Source organism: Equus quagga, chromosome 5 (genome assembly GCF_021613505.1).
Source record: "Equus quagga isolate Etosha38 chromosome 5, UCLA_HA_Equagga_1.0, whole genome shotgun sequence".
In the NCBI taxonomy this organism is placed as follows: Eukaryota; Metazoa; Chordata; class Mammalia; order Perissodactyla; family Equidae; genus Equus; species Equus quagga.
Genome location: NC_060271.1, coordinates 44,054,034 through 44,070,716, shown reverse-complemented (window position 1 = coordinate 44,070,716; position 16,683 = coordinate 44,054,034). Strand labels below are relative to the sequence as shown.

The following is a 16,683-nucleotide window of genomic DNA, read 5'->3' as shown; positions in this document are numbered from 1 at the left end:
CTTCAAGTATTTGACATGCATTATTCCATGTAATCCTTTCATCAACAACGTGAGGTAGGTACTATTAGCTCCATTTCACAGATGAAGAAACTGAGGAACAGAGAAGTCAAGTACCTTGCTCAAGGTCCCATAGCTGACAAGGTGAGTGGCAGAGACAGGACTGGAACCCAGGGCATCCATCTCTAGAGCTCAAGCACCAAAGCCCTCCCCTCTACCTTCCCATGAATTTCTAGGCCTGTGGTGTCAGACGAAACTGAGAGGAAAGTTTCAGTTTCAACAGACTTTGGAAATCAATTAGTGATAGATTTATAGAAAACGAATCAAAAGGAACCAAATGAGACAATTATTAACACCACGGAGGAAAAAGCATATTAACAAAGGTCAGGTAATCATGGTCTACTGTCTGGCTCAGCTGAGTATTTATACAGTGAATATTAATTTAACCCAAAAGACTATTATAACTACAATGGATGGAAAGAAAAACATGTACCATGTTGGGGAACTATATCCTTATCTTTTCTGGCAGGAGGTCAGGAGATATTTACTAAAACTGAAAAAACAAAGAGAGAACAATATAAATATGCAATTTAGAAATGCAGAAGAAATTTCAGAAGAAAGAGCTCAGAGTGGCCGCCTCCGGGCAACAGGAGTCAGGAGTTGAAAGGAGGGGTGGGAAGGGTATAAGTCTAACAACTCTTTGCCTCTCTAAACTATTTACTCATACAGTCATGCGCTGCATAATGATGTTTCGGTTGACGACAGACCACATATATGATGATGGTCCCATAAGATGAGTACCATTAGCCTAGGTGTGTAGTAGGCTGTACCACCTAAGCTTGTGTAAGTGCGCTCTATGATGTTCACACAACGAAATCAACTAATGATGCATTTCTCAGAACGTATCCCTGTCATTAAGCGATGCATGACTACATTACTTCGACAAAAAAAAACTGAAAAAAATTTCCCACACCTTAGACTTCGAAACTAGAGGCTACTTAAAGACTATTAACATCTCAAAAAGTTCTGATACGCATATTTAAAAGTTAGTAGACTTCTTGTGCCTGTTAAGTCTAGTCTCACATGTTTCTTGATCAGGAGGATCCAACATAACCAAATGACACCATTACTCACAGGCAGGGCCTGGAGTAGGAGAGATGGGGCCCAGCCTCTTCTTGGCAGCCACCAGCCATCATCAAAAGCCCAACCATTCCTGATCCAAAGGTTCTCCAGCCCAGAAGGGAGCATTATCTGCCAGCCCAGAATCTACTCCCGGACTGGCTCTGTAAACAGGCTGGAAAACTTATTTATTTGCTCAGGAAGATTAGCCCTGAGCTAACATCTGTGTCAATCTTCCTCTATTTTGTGTGTGGGATGCTGCCACAGCATGACTGACGAGTGTTGTAGGTCCGTGAATGGATCTGAACTCGTGAACCCAGGCCGCCAAAGCAGAGCATGCTGAACCCAACCACTACGCTACAGGGTCAGCCCCTGGAAATCTTATTTTTATCTCAGTTATATATCCCGCCCCTGCTGCCTCTTGGGCAATGTAGGTCCTTGCCACGTCATGTTCAAGATGAGATAGTCATTAAAAGCGCAGTTTCCATTAATCCTCAGCAGCCCACGTTGTCCAGTGTTTCTTATACCAAGCCAAAATCATCTTCCTGCTATTGGGTGTTTCTGTTCTCTTGACCCGTCACAAATTAAGGCTAGTCACTGTTTCTCATTAGGGAAATGGAAGATGTACCTCTTCGACCTCAAGTCCTACTAATTTCCTTCATCAGTGTTCCAGACACTCCAGCCTCTTTGCTATTCCTCGAACATACAAGACCCACTTCACCTTTGCACTGGTTGTTCCTTCCATCTGGGAAGCTCTTCTTCAGATATCCACAGGGATAACTCTTCTCTCCTCATCTTCCTTCCAATATCACTTTCTCAATGAGGCCTGACCACCCTATTTAAAACTGCAGCCCTCCCTCCTTACCCCAAATCTATTTTCCTGTCACAGCATTATCATCCTCTAATACATTATATAATTTGTGTATTGTGCTTATTGCATATTATTTGGCTCTCTCAACTAGACTGCTAAGCTTCATGAGAGGGCAGAGTCTTGTGCACTGTTATTCTCTGCTGCATGTCCACACCTGGAAGAGTGCCTGGCTCCTTACAGTCACCCAATTTAAATTACTTTGTGAATAAATGGATCATCTTGACCATACTCACCTCCAACCAACAAAAGATGTTAAATTGTTGCTAATATTAAGCCGGTGAGTCAATTAAAGACCACCATTTTTCCCCATCTCGCCTTCTCTTAGCTAGCACATTTATCCCTTCCATTCTAGTTCACTGAGATCTTTTAGGATCTCGGTTTTGTCCTTCCATCTTGGGTCACCTGTGAATGTGACAAACACATCTTCGTTGACATCACTCATAAAAACTCTGAGCGTGGCAAGCTAGAAAGTTCCTTACCCCTTACTCTCGCCAGGTTGGAAATGATGCACTAATTAACCCTCTTTGAATAGAATCAGTTGTTCATTCAGCCAGGAATGTTCCAATCTGAATTATATTCATGTTTATATTTTTTTATCTGGCCATAAGGATAATGTGAGGAATTTCTGTCAAATGCAGTCTCCATAGTAACTGTTTACTAATTGAGAATTCCACTAAAAGTGGCAATTACGTTAAGAGGTAATGTGAAATCTGCCTGTTTTACGGCTGATGAGCCCATGGCGGCTCTTGTGAGACCGTCTCCAAAGACTCATTCAACCTGAGATCGAAGTTGAAACCTGTGTTCTCCAATGTTACGGAGGATCAAACTCAAACCTACCAGGGTTTCCAAGAACAATTCTGCCCCCTACCTCACATCTATAAACAACAGTCTTTTTTTAAAAAAGATTTTATTTTTCCTTTTTCTCCCCAAAGTCCCCTCCGTACATACTTGTATATTTTTAGTTGTGGGTCCTTCTAGTTGTGGCACGTGGGATGCCGCCTCAGCACTGCCCGACGAGTGGTGCCATGTCCGTACCCAGGATCCGAACCAGCGAAACCCTGGGCCACCAAGGCGGAGCGCGCGAACTTAACCACTGGGCCACGGGGCCGGCCCCATATAAACAATACTCTTTAATTCTTATTTATAAGTGATTATGCTGACAGGATGGGGGTGGAACAGTCCTCCAACCAGCACCCACTTAAATAGCTTTCTCTATGCCTTCTACAGTCAGCCACCTCTTCTCTTCCCCAAAGACTCCACTTTATATAACAGCACTTTCCCAGACTTGATCCCTTCTCCTTATACGACAACTTCCCAATTTCTTCAAATTCAATAGCAGCCCATTTCTGCATACGGTAAATTGCCCCTTCCTGCCATTGAGTACAACAAACATATGGGTTCAAACAGCTTTTCTTCTGCACAATTATCCTGTCAGCCAAGTCGAGTCAGTTTATGACATCAGAATCATTTCCACAGAACAGACTGAAGTCATAACCACAGGCACATTCTGATGGCTATAATCATTACCCATGGCAACCAAAACAAATCTTTTTAAAAATCCTTTAAAAGTAATTGAGTAATGTACTCATACATCTTTATGAAAACATTTTAAGATTTAAAAATATTTTATTGGTCATATGTCTTCCTTGATACATTATTTAAATTTTTTTTTCTGATAAAGCTGAATCGTGCTTTTAAGCTATTACAGGAACCACACCGATAAGCTGGCCTTTCTAAAATCAGAAAGGAGGTCTTGCCAAGGAATTTATGTCAGCCTCTGTAATACTGAAAGGAGAACAGAATGGTCCAAGAAACAGCGTAACAATCTCCATGAACTGTTACATAACAGGGTAAAAAGAAGGCAGTCTATACCCTCAGAGACAGACAACCACACCCCTCAAACAATCCCCAACTTAGGGCTCTGCTTCACGTGGAATCCGAACAAGTTCATTAAGAAGGCAGTAATAAAGTCCAACGACACTGTCTGAGATCTTGTCATCCAACTCTCAAAGTGGCTGCCATCCAGAGAGAGAGATTTATGGGTATTAACAAATGAGAGGAATTAATATAATCAATATGAAGTGACCATAGCACAGAACAACCTTACTGTACGATCCTAGTCTCTAAGAGGCAAGAAATGTAGATGGATTATGCAAATAAAAGAGATCTTAAAGACGAAGGTAGGACGGCCAAGGCGGTCCAGTTAGATTCCAGTTACACACAGTCCTCGTGGACGCAGATGAACCTCATCATCCGTCCAACCATAAATTCCTTCCCCGACACTGGCTCAATATGGAGGGCCCCTGAGACCCTAGGACCCAAGCAACCTGAGCCTGGCATTTTCTAGCAGGAAATACAGAAGAATTTGCTCCCACTCAGCAAAGACAGAAAACAAAGGCAACTAAGAACTTTGGGGACTTGGGGCCTTCTGACCCCAAGCAGTGGACCTTGTGGTGAACTTTTCATTTCACACAAGAAGTGAGCTAAGGCTGGAGGAGTAACCTGACCGAGGGCAGAGAACTGGAGGGTGGAATCCAAAGCCCAATTCAGGACTCTTGACTCCAGGTAGAAAGCTCTACCATGCCGCCTCCTGTGTGCGCACGCACGCACGTGTGCATTCCACTGGCTGAACACACACTGGAGGTGGGATTCCACTCATCCTTCTGGGTCCTACAGTGCTTTCCAAAGCTCAGTTCACACAAACCAAGACTCGCAGGCGGCTGGCCACACTGGAACAGCACTGGCCTCTGTCACAGCAGAAGGCTGATGGTGTCGTCAGAGGGCCATTTTCAAACCCCAATTGAGAGACCCCACCCAACCCAGACACCATGGGCAAAGGAATTGCCTGACGAAGCTGAGTACTTCCCACGTAGTGCCAAATGAAACACTAAAGCAAAATTTAGCTCTTAACCTCACCTTGGTGCTAGTACCAACTTGCATTTATTTAGCAGGCTTGCCTCTCTCTAATAAATTAACATCTATTTCCCATTTTTTCAGTCGTTTAACAACTTGGTGTGGTAGTTGGAGGAGATTCCTCATTTTACAAATGAGAAAACTAAACACAGGTCAAATGGTTTGTTTTGTGTCATGCATCACTGTGTCAGGGTCCATATTTCTAACCTAGAATTTTCCCCACTCGACCTTTTTGCCTGTTCTTGGTACACACACCTGACTGGAAAATCCCTACCCAACAAACTCTTCCTGATGAAAATGGAGAGAACTATCCAGCCATGTTTCAGATGGCAGCATCACAATGTTATCTAGTCTGTCAACCCCCTAAAAGCCATGATCCTTTGTGAGGGTCGAGGTGACAGGCCAGTGCTGAGCCTCAAGGCCGCCAAGAGTCTTTCTCCCTGTGGGCTTCTTAAAAGAGGAGATTACCCCTTTCTTCTTAGGATAAGGAGGTTCCAGACGTTTCTGCTCATCTTGAAAAGCAAAACACTCGGAAAGGGAATGAAAGATACAGCTCAAAATCTTCCCTCAAAATGCTACATAGCCAACATCTGGTTATCACTCAGTATTTCTGGTTAGAAAATATCTTATTTATTTGGAAGCAGTTTATGGAAGTAGCAAAGTATTGGGAATTTTACAGTAACTTGCATGCTTGTGTGAAATGGTCACAGCTGTGCTCCCTCATTCCACAGAAACATGGCCCGGAGACACATTTCTATAGAATCCCAATAAGCAATCACTGCACACACCCAGATGGCCAATTTTATCATAGGACACAGAGGCTCAGGCTACTGTGATGTTCTCTTTCCCCTTCATTGCTCTGAATGCAGCAAAGACTCCAGCCAGAACAGCAAAGGTACCAAAGCCAAGCCTGTTCCTGCCAGGCTCCCACCCCATCTCCTCCACCCTCACCTCCATCTGCCAGCACTAACCTTTCACACCAGACCTCCCTACAGTGCACTGGCCCCGAGCACCGGCTGGGAGATCCAAGAAGGGAACCCACCAGCACAGTTCAGGGCACCTCAGAGACTATCAACTCTCCCAATTATCTCACACACTCCCTGAGTCAGTTCAGCCAGCGTTTCAATTCTCTACCTCCATCTGACAAATAGATAACTCTGCACTACTGAAGCCAGCATCTGTCGAAGGGGAGGGATGGTGGCAAGGAGCTGCAGTGGCATTTACAAATATACTTCGAAAGGTAGACTTCAAATAAACGGGAGTGTTCTGAATATACGGGCCTTTAAATGCTACAGGGGTCTCCAAAAATTCCATTTTCTGGAATGTATTTGATCAGAATTTCGTATTATCATGCTTCCCAGTTGCAAGCTAGCATTTGTTCTTTTTCTTTAGAAGATTCTCAGGCTGCTTGCCAGGCCATTCTGACCTCACCAACAGAGCCTGGCCACCGAGTCCTCTTAACACAGTCGAACAGGAACACTGGGCCATGCTCCATCAGTCATTCAGTACAACTGGTATCTCAAATTGACCAAGATAGCCTATTTGCCACGGGGCTGGGGCAGCACTCAGACAATTTGCTTCCCTAACAGATCAAAGGAAAAAGATATATGCAGGGCTGGCAATTCTCAGACTCAGGCGCGGCGCTGGGTTACAAGATTCGAACTCCACCGGGGACTCAATTGAGTGAAAGTCACCTCATTGTTGCCCAAACAGCCTGCTGACTGGTGTTGACGGCACTGTTGTCATGGGAAAACGAGAGCATGGGCCCCTGCTTAAAACAGTTTGGAAATGTTCCAAACCTTCTATATTATCTGGTTCTCCATATCCTCACTGGCCCAAGAAATCCTGCTGCCTCCATGTGTGGTGAGGTGGCTGTCCTTTCCCTGATACTGCCCTGTAACTGACTGTCACATGTCAAGGCCTTGTGCAGCATGACTAGAGGACAAGGTCTCAGAGAGCTAGCCTGCGTTTCTGCTTGGGGAGTCTCCTTGGTTTCTGGGAGGACCACGGGACTGGTTTTGTCTTCCTTCCTTATGGTTCAGAATACTTCCCTCTGGGTCAGCAGCAGACGCTTTGCTTTCCATGGAGTTGCCTTCCAGAAAGATACCACTCTGAGACAAAATAAGCAAAATTTTGTTCCACTCAATTTTGTATGTTATTACTTTAAAAAGCCACCAGCACTGAATTATTTTAGACCTGCCTTCTCCTAATAAAGCCTTGCAACAATCCTCATTAACACCGGCCCCTAGCTTACCTTGGGATTGGTTCGCTGCTGCAGTCTCCTCTCTTCCCTCTCCCTCTGCAACCGTTCAAACTCTTCTCTAATTTCAGCTGGAGTTCTCCTCCTTTCCACAACCTATGGGCAGAATCAAGAGAAGACAGGACCCAGAGAGTGAGGAAAACCCACACTGAGAGCTGACATCATTCACTGTGGTGTGTATGTGTTGCCCAGGGGCCCCCTATTCCTCTTCCCCAGGACTCTGAGGCGTCAATGAACGGCAATGAGGTTTTCCACTGGACAGCCCCAGACCCTGGCGAGGTGAGGTGAGGCTCACCGTCGTACTCGCTCCATTCTGCCGCCCTGGTCATTCTCAAGGTTACACTTTTCCTCAGCTCTCCAGAAAGACTTTGGCATCATTTCCTGCATTTTAGTAACTTATCTCCGAGGCTCCAGGAATCTTACAAAGAAATGTCATCTTAAGTCTCATAGTTTAAATTTCCTAAGGAATCCCAGATAAATTTTAACTATCAAAACAAAGGCAAAGCTGTCCACACATACTGCCATCTCTCTCTAGTGTGCTGCGGCCATTGCTAGAGATGCCTTTTGAGCTTCTTGGACCAAGAAATCTTAAGCCATCAGGTCTGGGTGTTTTTAAAATCATGGGACTCTTCTCCCTAAAATATGATGGGAACCTTAGAAGGTGTGATGTCAGTTATTACTCAGGTACCAAACAGGAGATCACGTTAACACTCAGGGATGAACAATGATGTCAGTCAAATCTATGCCAGAGAAAACAAGGCATTCCATCTTGGACTTTCTTAGCTCATCATGAAAGGAAGACAATCTAGTTGAGATTTCAAAGAGGCAGGGAAAGGCCTCACTGGGCCTCAGGTACCACATCTGTGAAAGAGGAAAGGCACCACATGACTTCTAAGGGTCCAAAATTCTATCACCTGTAAGAAACACAGAGAGTGGGAGTAGGACAGACACAACCAAAGTCATTAGATGGGTGAGATGGGAAAAAAACCCCACATAGTATATTCCCTGTATCAGTGGGAGAAATACGGGAAGTCCTGAGAGGCTGCTCAAAGAACATCTAAAAGGTAGGTGATGTGAGAAAAAGCTACCTTAGAAATCACAAGGTTAAAAATTATTTTAAAAAGACATGCTTATAGCAAAAAATCAATATAGTACAGAAGGATAGGAAGTAAAAAGAATTCCCCCATACCACTCTCCCTCTTCTCACAAGCTACTAACATTTAATTTTTTACGTATCTTTCTAAAAATCTTCTATGCATCTGTATGTATGTATATACATTCTAACACAAATGGGGGTCCTATCACAGGTTTTGTGCAACTTGATTTTATTACTTAGCAATACAGAAAAATAAAAACAAAAATTGGCCTATCCAAAAAAACTTTAAGAAATTTGTTCACTACTGCTTTCAGTAAGTTAAACAGAAAAAAATAATGAAAACGACATTTTCTCCTCTAATAACCCAACATAAATCAATAAATACTAAAAAGGAGGAGATGGTTCTTTTAAAGGAAGTTTTAAAATAAAAACACTGTTAAAATCATCCAAGAACAAACTGAAAGTCCTAAATGGCATGACAGCAGTTCTCGGTGACCTCACAAAAACATACTCGGTCATATTTAACTGATATAGCAAGTTCACTCTGCTAGTTCTTAAAAACACTGAAGGCATGTGCACCCATTTATAGCACTTTCACTTCCCCAAAGTTACCCTATCTCGGACCGAACAAAAGCGAGGTACAGTTTTTCAAAGTTTCCATTATCTTCACAATCTCCTGTCAGTCTCTCCTTTCGTCAAAAGAAAATAAAACTAAAAGAGCTTTAGGGAAATGTAGGCAATCAACTATTCCACCTAACCTTGAAGATCAAGCAAAAATTATTTAAAATACTTTAAAAACTGTTCATGACTCTTAAACCCCAATCCGGTAGACCTGTGACTGCGGAACCACCATTTACTCGGAGCCCTGCCAAGGGTGAGCTAAGCAACTCGTTCCTCAGGAGAGCACTTCCGCCACAGGGCCCAGAGCAACCAGGCTGTTCTACCTGGACGAAAAGATTTCATACTCAGTACTCTATTTAACAAGATGCTTGTGTTAAAGTAGATTAAACAAAAGTTTGATTAGCCATAACTAACCAGTGACATAGACTCCGTGAATATGCCACTATGCCGGTATTTTTTTAATAACAGATTTGTAAGATTCCAGGAATTAAAAGACTGGAAAGCATCAGCGTCCACAGAGGCCAGAAAAGAACAGGATTTGTTTTCAGGAATTCTAGCTGTCTGACCCTTGCTGATTGAATTAATAGCTGGAAATTACTTTCTCTCTGCCACACTCTGTGATAAGCTGAAGAGGCAAATATGCCAAAGGCGTTAAGCCATCCCATTTCTAGTCATATTTTACATAAGTTTTGCAAACAGTTGGTGCATAATCAGAACTAACTGCAAAGTCAAAATGGCTGGCTCCTCTAGAGCAGTGAAGCATGCGGCAGGGCAGGTATCTCCTTCTAGCTCCCACAAGCCACGGACATCCTTTATTATTTATATCCCTCTTTACACAGAGGACATGATGATGGAGAATGGAAAAGACTAAGCCAGCTGCAAGTCACTTTTTTCCCATTTCAGTAACTCTTAGATACAAGCGTCCAGGGGGACAGCTCCTAAACTGCATTACAGTTGCTAAATACAAAACATTTTTGATGTTTTTCATCAACAGAGTGTATCACATGCAGCCCATGAATCTATACACCTGCACTGTTCACCCTGGCCAGTCACCAACTAGGTCCATCCCTGTGCTGGCCAGGAAGACTGACTGACCTTGTGGAAAGGGGCACAGAGATTTCTAAAAGCTAGGTCTAGTTGGCACAGTGAAAAGAGGATAGAAATCGAGGTTCTCTGACATTATCTAACTTTCTGGGAGACCACAGGTAAGTCACCTCTCTAAGCTTCAGATCCCTGCTATCAATGAGGGGAATTAAACTACCCAATTTCTGAGATGTTGTCTGGTTTGAAAATTCTGATTCTTGGTAGTCAACTTTTATTTTGGAATAATGTTAGAAAATCATTTAGAACTTTAGAAAAGTTACAAAGACAGTACAGAAAGTTCTTGTATACCCCCTCACCCAGCTTTGCCTCATGTTACATAACCACATTTCATCTGTCAAAACTAAGAAACTAACATTAGTACGTTACTATTAACTAAACCTGGACTTTTTGGATTTCTAGTTTTTCCACTAGCATCTCGTTTATGTTCCAGGATCCAGTCTAGGATCCAGCATTGCATTTCATCATCATGTCTCCTTAGTCTCCTCTGATCTGTGAGAGTTTCTAATTCTTCATTCTCATGACCTTGACCATATTACAGCTCTTAAAGCAGGCTGACTTTCTTAGACACTATAAGACTGAAGTCAACGAGACAGGGAAAAGTGAAATATGAATAATGTAAAGGATTGCAGACAAAAATAAACTGTGGATGATCTGGCCAAAGGATGCTCCTCCAAATGTAATCCAACATCTGAAAGTGCTGAGTAGGTGGTTTCCATTCCACTTGCCAGCTGTTACCAGATTCAACACTGTCAAGGCATTCTCAGCTCAAAGTTGAATTTTCACCATTAGGAAGAAGACATCAATTTCATTTTCATTGTAGGTATCCATATAAGCCCTGCTAACCAACTTTAAGAACTAAGATGGTTGGTTTTACAAATTGGGAACAGCTGCATCTCATTCCTTTGGAGCCCTGCTGGAGAATGACAAAGTCTCTTAAAGGTTAAAAACAAAGACTGAAAACTTACCTAATGACTGAAAACAGAGCCAATATTTTATGCAATCTAAAAAAACTCACATTTCATCTCCAGCGTCCACCAACAGAAAGGGGGTGACCCTACTGCTGGGACAGCGGGTGACTGCTTCACCTGTTGAGTGTTTTGATGCCTTTGGATGAAAGGTGTCTCAGACACTAAAGGTTTTAACAGTGTCCTTCATCCTTCACCGACTACTTGTATGTTTAGACCAGCAGATGTGTGGAGATGGATACCTGTCAGCAAAAGTTTAACAGTCTAAAAACACTAGCAACAGCATGAAGTGAACACACCTTCATCTCTGGGGCAAAAGCTACAAATGAAGTGAGAGAATACTCATATTCGACGAGCTGTAGAACTCCTTGAAGGAATGATGGTGCCAGCTTCATACAACGCTCATGGGTTCAGCGACACTTTTGCTTTACAGTATAAATGACGGGCTCGATTTTCCTACTGCATGTCAGGCGCCAATACATCTCTGAGTAAACAGTTGTGGAGGTATCCTCCTGCAGTCTTCTTTGAAGGCATTTTTATCTTAAGTGAAGGCTTAGTATCAATGCAAAAGAAAGCCAATTCTGGTCAATGAGAAATTGATTTCCTTAGAATAGTTTACTAAAAACTACGAATATAAAAGCTTCTCCATTCACCATCTGTGACTGCCTACATATTTTTGCAGTCACTACTGTGTGTGGTTTTGCTTTGCTCCTAATGGGGAGATAAGTTAGTTTGGCGATAGGAAACCACGCAATATTTTGCCAGGAAGATGCTACCCAAGTGCTCCATTAGAGTTGGGATAATGCTGCTGGGAATTAAAAACCTGGACTCTGAAGTCGGGGTATGTACGAGAGGCCTACAGCTTTGCAGTGGCCCTGAAAAACTGTAACCAGCTTCAAAAAACAAGGGAGCTTTAACATAGTGTCCAAAGTGTGAGGAGAAATTTAGTAAATACAACAGGATTCTATTTTCCTTTCTGGACAAAAAAAATGTTAAGCAATTATGCCTGACACTTTGCTACAATAAACTAATGTAACATGAAACATTGCTATTTCCATCAAGCCAAAGGCCAGAAACCAAACACCTACTGGAGCCAGGGGGACATGTAGATGAACTGAGGGGCCAGATGTAACACAACAGGGAGTGGTGAGGACTGGGACAAACTGGACAGCACAGTCAGTCTAAAGGGCAGAGGCTCCTCAGATTTAGTTGGGTGCTGTCTCACAGGAAAATTCAGATACAGTTTTATCAGATTATCTGATTTCTTTCAAGAGAAGACAAAAGATTGGATTTTTGTGTACAACCCAAGTTTTAAATGTTAGCAACTACAATTCCTTGTGCGGGCAACCAAAACATGGCTACAGGTGAAATATGTCCCACAAACCACCAATATTAAGCAGTAGTGGAAAGGAAATAGAACCCTGTTTTGCTTCTCTTCTTTCTACTCCTTACCCAAAGGCCCTTAAAAAGTTCTCATACTAGAATGAAAAGAGACAGGCGTACAAGCTTGAGATTAAATACCAAAACAACTTCAAGGGAAATCTTACACGATGATGAGAAAATAAATCAATGACAGTCAATTTAACGTTAACAGCCTAACAAAATTTCTTGGGCATCAGAACCAAGTTTCTTTAATGAAATTAAGTAATAATACCTATATGTTCTCATAACAATTTAAAGTTTTACAACTAACTTTCATATTCACATTTCTACTAGATCCTTGTATCTTCATTTTTCAGATAATAACACGGAAGTACAGTCAAATGACTTGCCCAAGGCTCTAAGACTAGTCAGTGGCAGAGCAAAAAAACCCAGAATCTTTGGAATTTTAGTGACTGTTAACATGGCACGGCTGCCCAGGCTAACCTATTTCATGGATATTGGCTCCTTTGTTTCACTCGTATATCTGACAACATTCTAATATGACAGCGCATTAGAGATGGAAGGGTCATCCCAGATAGTTGAATCCAGTAGTTCTCCTCTTCTCTCTGCTTCCATTTTGTTCACGTGCACAACACGTCACCAACAGAAACACCTCCTAAATGCAGTTATTCATAACCTCAGGCTGAGAGAAGAGGCACAGAAATGTGGAGGGGGACGGCAGTGCATGTGTGGACAGCACCGCATCCTTCCAGAAACTGTCTGCCTTCAACCCCACGACCGGCCTGCTCCCTTCTCTTGGGTTAAAAACTACTGATACAGTCGATCCCTCTTACTTCTCACCTGACAAGTTAGGAAACTGAGGAAAGCTGGAAGAGTGACTTGCCTACGTTCACATAGCTACAAACCGGCAAAGCCAAGCCTACACCTCAATCTCTTAAACCAAATTACTAGGTGAGGAAGGGACTCCAAAGTCTTCAAATATTCTCAAAGATATTATCAAAGGTTGCAGGATCTGGGGGTTGTTGTTGGATGACTTTTCTGGGTACCAGACGCACGGCTTCTCTTACCTCCCATCCTTCCATTTCCAGTCCTCTCTTTCCATATATATCATAGATGGCCCTGGTGTGGGGGTCACTGAGCACTGCAAATGAAGAACCAAACATGTTTACAAAGTACGAAATTCACTGTTCAGGCCTGACAACAGCAACACCAGGTTAGTCCATCTCTTTTTGTTCTTCCCCGTCCAACCACAATCTCCCAGAGACCCTCTTCATTCTCTACGCACCTTTCCTCCCAATAGCTCTTTAGATCCAATCTACGATGTGTTTAAAGGCGGCAACAAATGAGAAACATTGGATTTCTCATGCCCAAACTATTCTTAATTGTAAGGTGAACCTTGTAGGAAGCTGCACTCACGCTTATATCACTAAAGGATAGTTTTTTTTTTTTTTTTTTGGTGCCTCTCCTCTTTATTTGTAAATCATTTTAAAAGACACAAACACCTGTCACTAAGGTGTTGGCCACACCACCTAAAGTGCATCAGAGAAAGATTTTTCAATAAGAGCGAGAGCTATTCAAAAGATATCAAACCGAATTTAAACGTCAGTAAAGCTAACAGTTGTTATCTTCCTCCTCCACTCTGCCAATTTCTGTTCAAGACCTTTGAATCTTTTCTCCCCTGAGATTTCCCATATATTTTTAGGTGTAATTAAAAAACGATGTAAATGATTCTATCCTTATTCAAACCTAATGGGAAGAAAGAAATGCTGACCATTGGAAAACGTGGGAGCCAAACTTCTTGAGTTACTCTCTAGGATTTAATAAGGAATTATTTATTCACTATTTGACTTTAGTCTCCCTCAGGCTAACGTGGGGGCCAGGACTGCTGCTGCAGCATTTTCACACGCACTGGAGGGGTTTTCCTGTTAACTCTTCCTTAAATCTCCAACTCAGTACCAACCAGCTATGTGGGTAATTTAGACAACAGTAAAACTAACACAGCCATTTAGACAACAGCACTCAATAAAAGGAACAGACTTTTGATCAAGGCCACCACATAAGTGGTCTGAATAGCATCAGATTTGGTTAAAGACACAAAGTTGATTGCATACATGTATCATGTGCCACGGCCTGAGTTTTACTGGTCATCAAAATCTAATGTTTTGGTAAAACTATAAAGTGAAATACAGCATATGCTTTTATGTCTACAATGAGAAATCTTTATTTTGTAAAGAAACACATTATCTAATTTTGCATCTGCCTAATTAATCACCAAGCAGCTCTGGAACGAATAATGTGTTTTACTTAGTATACATCCTAAGAGTGATTTAATATTTTTTAATTTTTATTTTTAAAATTGTGATAAAACACACATAACAAAATGGATCATTTTAACTATTTTTAAGTGTACAATTCAGTGTCATTAAGTACATTCATACTGTCGTGTAACCACCACCACTGTCTATTTATAGGACTTTTTCATCATCTCAAACAGAAACTGTACCTATTAGTGAGTTTAATATTTTATAAACAAATATATCACAACATTTTCTTTTGAGATACATAAGATGTAAGTATAAAAATCTGAATTACTTGATTCTACTTCCTGTTAGCCCTCTTAACACCATTTTTCTTTCTTTTGTTAGAACTTTTCCTTAACTGAATGCTACGGCACCAGGAAAATCACTTTGAGATGGAAAATGTTCTTGTATCTTCTCACAAAGAAAAGAACAAAGAAAGCTTGTCTGTAATGATCAGCCTTTTACCTCTAAGAGTTCCCTGTAGAGGAAAACTCGTAAAGGATTTAAAACTTGTGTATCCCCTGCAGCTCAGACCCTGGCCTATTGCTTTACCTGTACGCTCATTTTCTACCTACTGGACACATATTGATCTCCAAAGCAAAATACTACTCTTCCAAAGGACCCTGTCAGTAAAAAGTACTAAACTAACCACCTCTTTTATACACCTCTGAGGACTCTCTTTTTCTATCTTCTATAAATCCAGTCTTAAAAATCGAATATCTGCTACCAGGGTTCTTCTAGGAAGCCAAGCCCTCCACTGACCTTCATAAGCCTGGTGAACAAGGTTAAACAGCCGCTCCGCCTGTGATTTGAGCTCTGGGTCTCTGTGCTTGTCGGGATGGTAAAGCATACACAGCCTCCGGTAGGCAGCTTTCAGCTCTTCAGAAGAGGCCTACAGAAAGAAAAATCCAATTAGGGAACAATCAATGCTCCTTAAATATTATCATTATCAGAATCAGCCTTGAAATGGGACCCTGTCAGCCTCTTTCCAACATGTCTGCTCCCTGCATACAGGACATAATGAAGTGATGCTTTATTGCTCCAATACGGCTTCTTTCTTCCACAGTTAATAAAGTGATCATTATGTTCATCAATAGCAGTGTGTTTTGCTGGGAAATGCTGCTATCAGATGCAACGAAAGCTTCTCTCTACACTGGCTCAACGTGCTCTGAGCTGAAACTAAAAACGTCACAGAGACCCGCATAGTCTCTAACCTAAGGTATTTGAAGTAAATCATGCCAAGGCACTCTCAACAGAGAATTTGTTCAGAAAGAAAAAAAAAGCTATATATCGTTAGACAGAATGGCCATGCATTTAATCAGTTTTCTGACAAAGGAAACTCAATGAATATTCATCTGTAAAAATCAAAGACAATAAAATTGTAAAACCAACATACTCCTCTAATCCCACTTCTAATTCTAAAAGGTAGCACATAACAGGCAAAAATGTTTCACTACCCTCTGGTGAAAAGCACCCCCACCCTCAAAACCCAAAAGGCCCTACCCCACACATAGAACTCTCCAGTTCTCATCGTCACTTTGAGGCACAAAAATGCACCACACCAGGAGCACAGATGACACAGAGAGTGAAATGGACTCTGTGTGTGTTTCAACCATAGAGAGGGAGGAAGGAAGAGGATGATAAAAATCCACATTCTCCTCTGCCTGCCTCACAGCCGTTAAGTTCTCAGAAACAGACTTCCTCAGAGGCCCTAAGAACCCTGTGCCATCTAACTGGCTAGCCCCTTGGGTCTGTTTTAGGGGGTATCATTTTCTTTATCAGCCTCAGGGGCCATTTTGGTCTATCAGAGGTGATGCTGAATGGGCACCTCTATCCAAATGATTTGTCAAGTAAAGAACACTTTATTTTGGGAGGTGACCCATCCCACCCTTTTGACAACAGAAGCACATTTCTGGGTCACTGACACCAGCTAGAGGGGCCGGAAACACCAGGCCTCTGGGCAGAGGAGTGGGACCAGGTCCCCGGTGAGGATGCCGAGGATGAACAGTGCTCTGGGATCAGGTCCTGGAACATGGATCCACAAGGATAGCAGT

The 16,683-nt window shown here is 42.2% G+C and overlaps 1 protein-coding gene across 1 annotated transcript in view; it reads right to left on the bottom strand.

Moving 5' to 3' along the window:
* Positions 1–16,683, bottom strand: part of DNAJC11 (DnaJ heat shock protein family (Hsp40) member C11) — a 65,283-nt gene that overhangs the window by 29,219 nt on the left and 19,381 nt on the right. The window contains exons 2-4 of the mRNA XM_046661703.1: positions 15,392–15,521; positions 13,397–13,470; positions 7,155–7,256 (exon numbers count right to left, since the gene is read on the bottom strand). Of these exons, the coding sequence (XP_046517659.1) occupies positions 7,155–7,256; positions 13,397–13,470; positions 15,392–15,521 (306 nt within the window). The remainder of the gene's footprint in view (positions 1–7,154; positions 7,257–13,396; positions 13,471–15,391; positions 15,522–16,683) is intronic.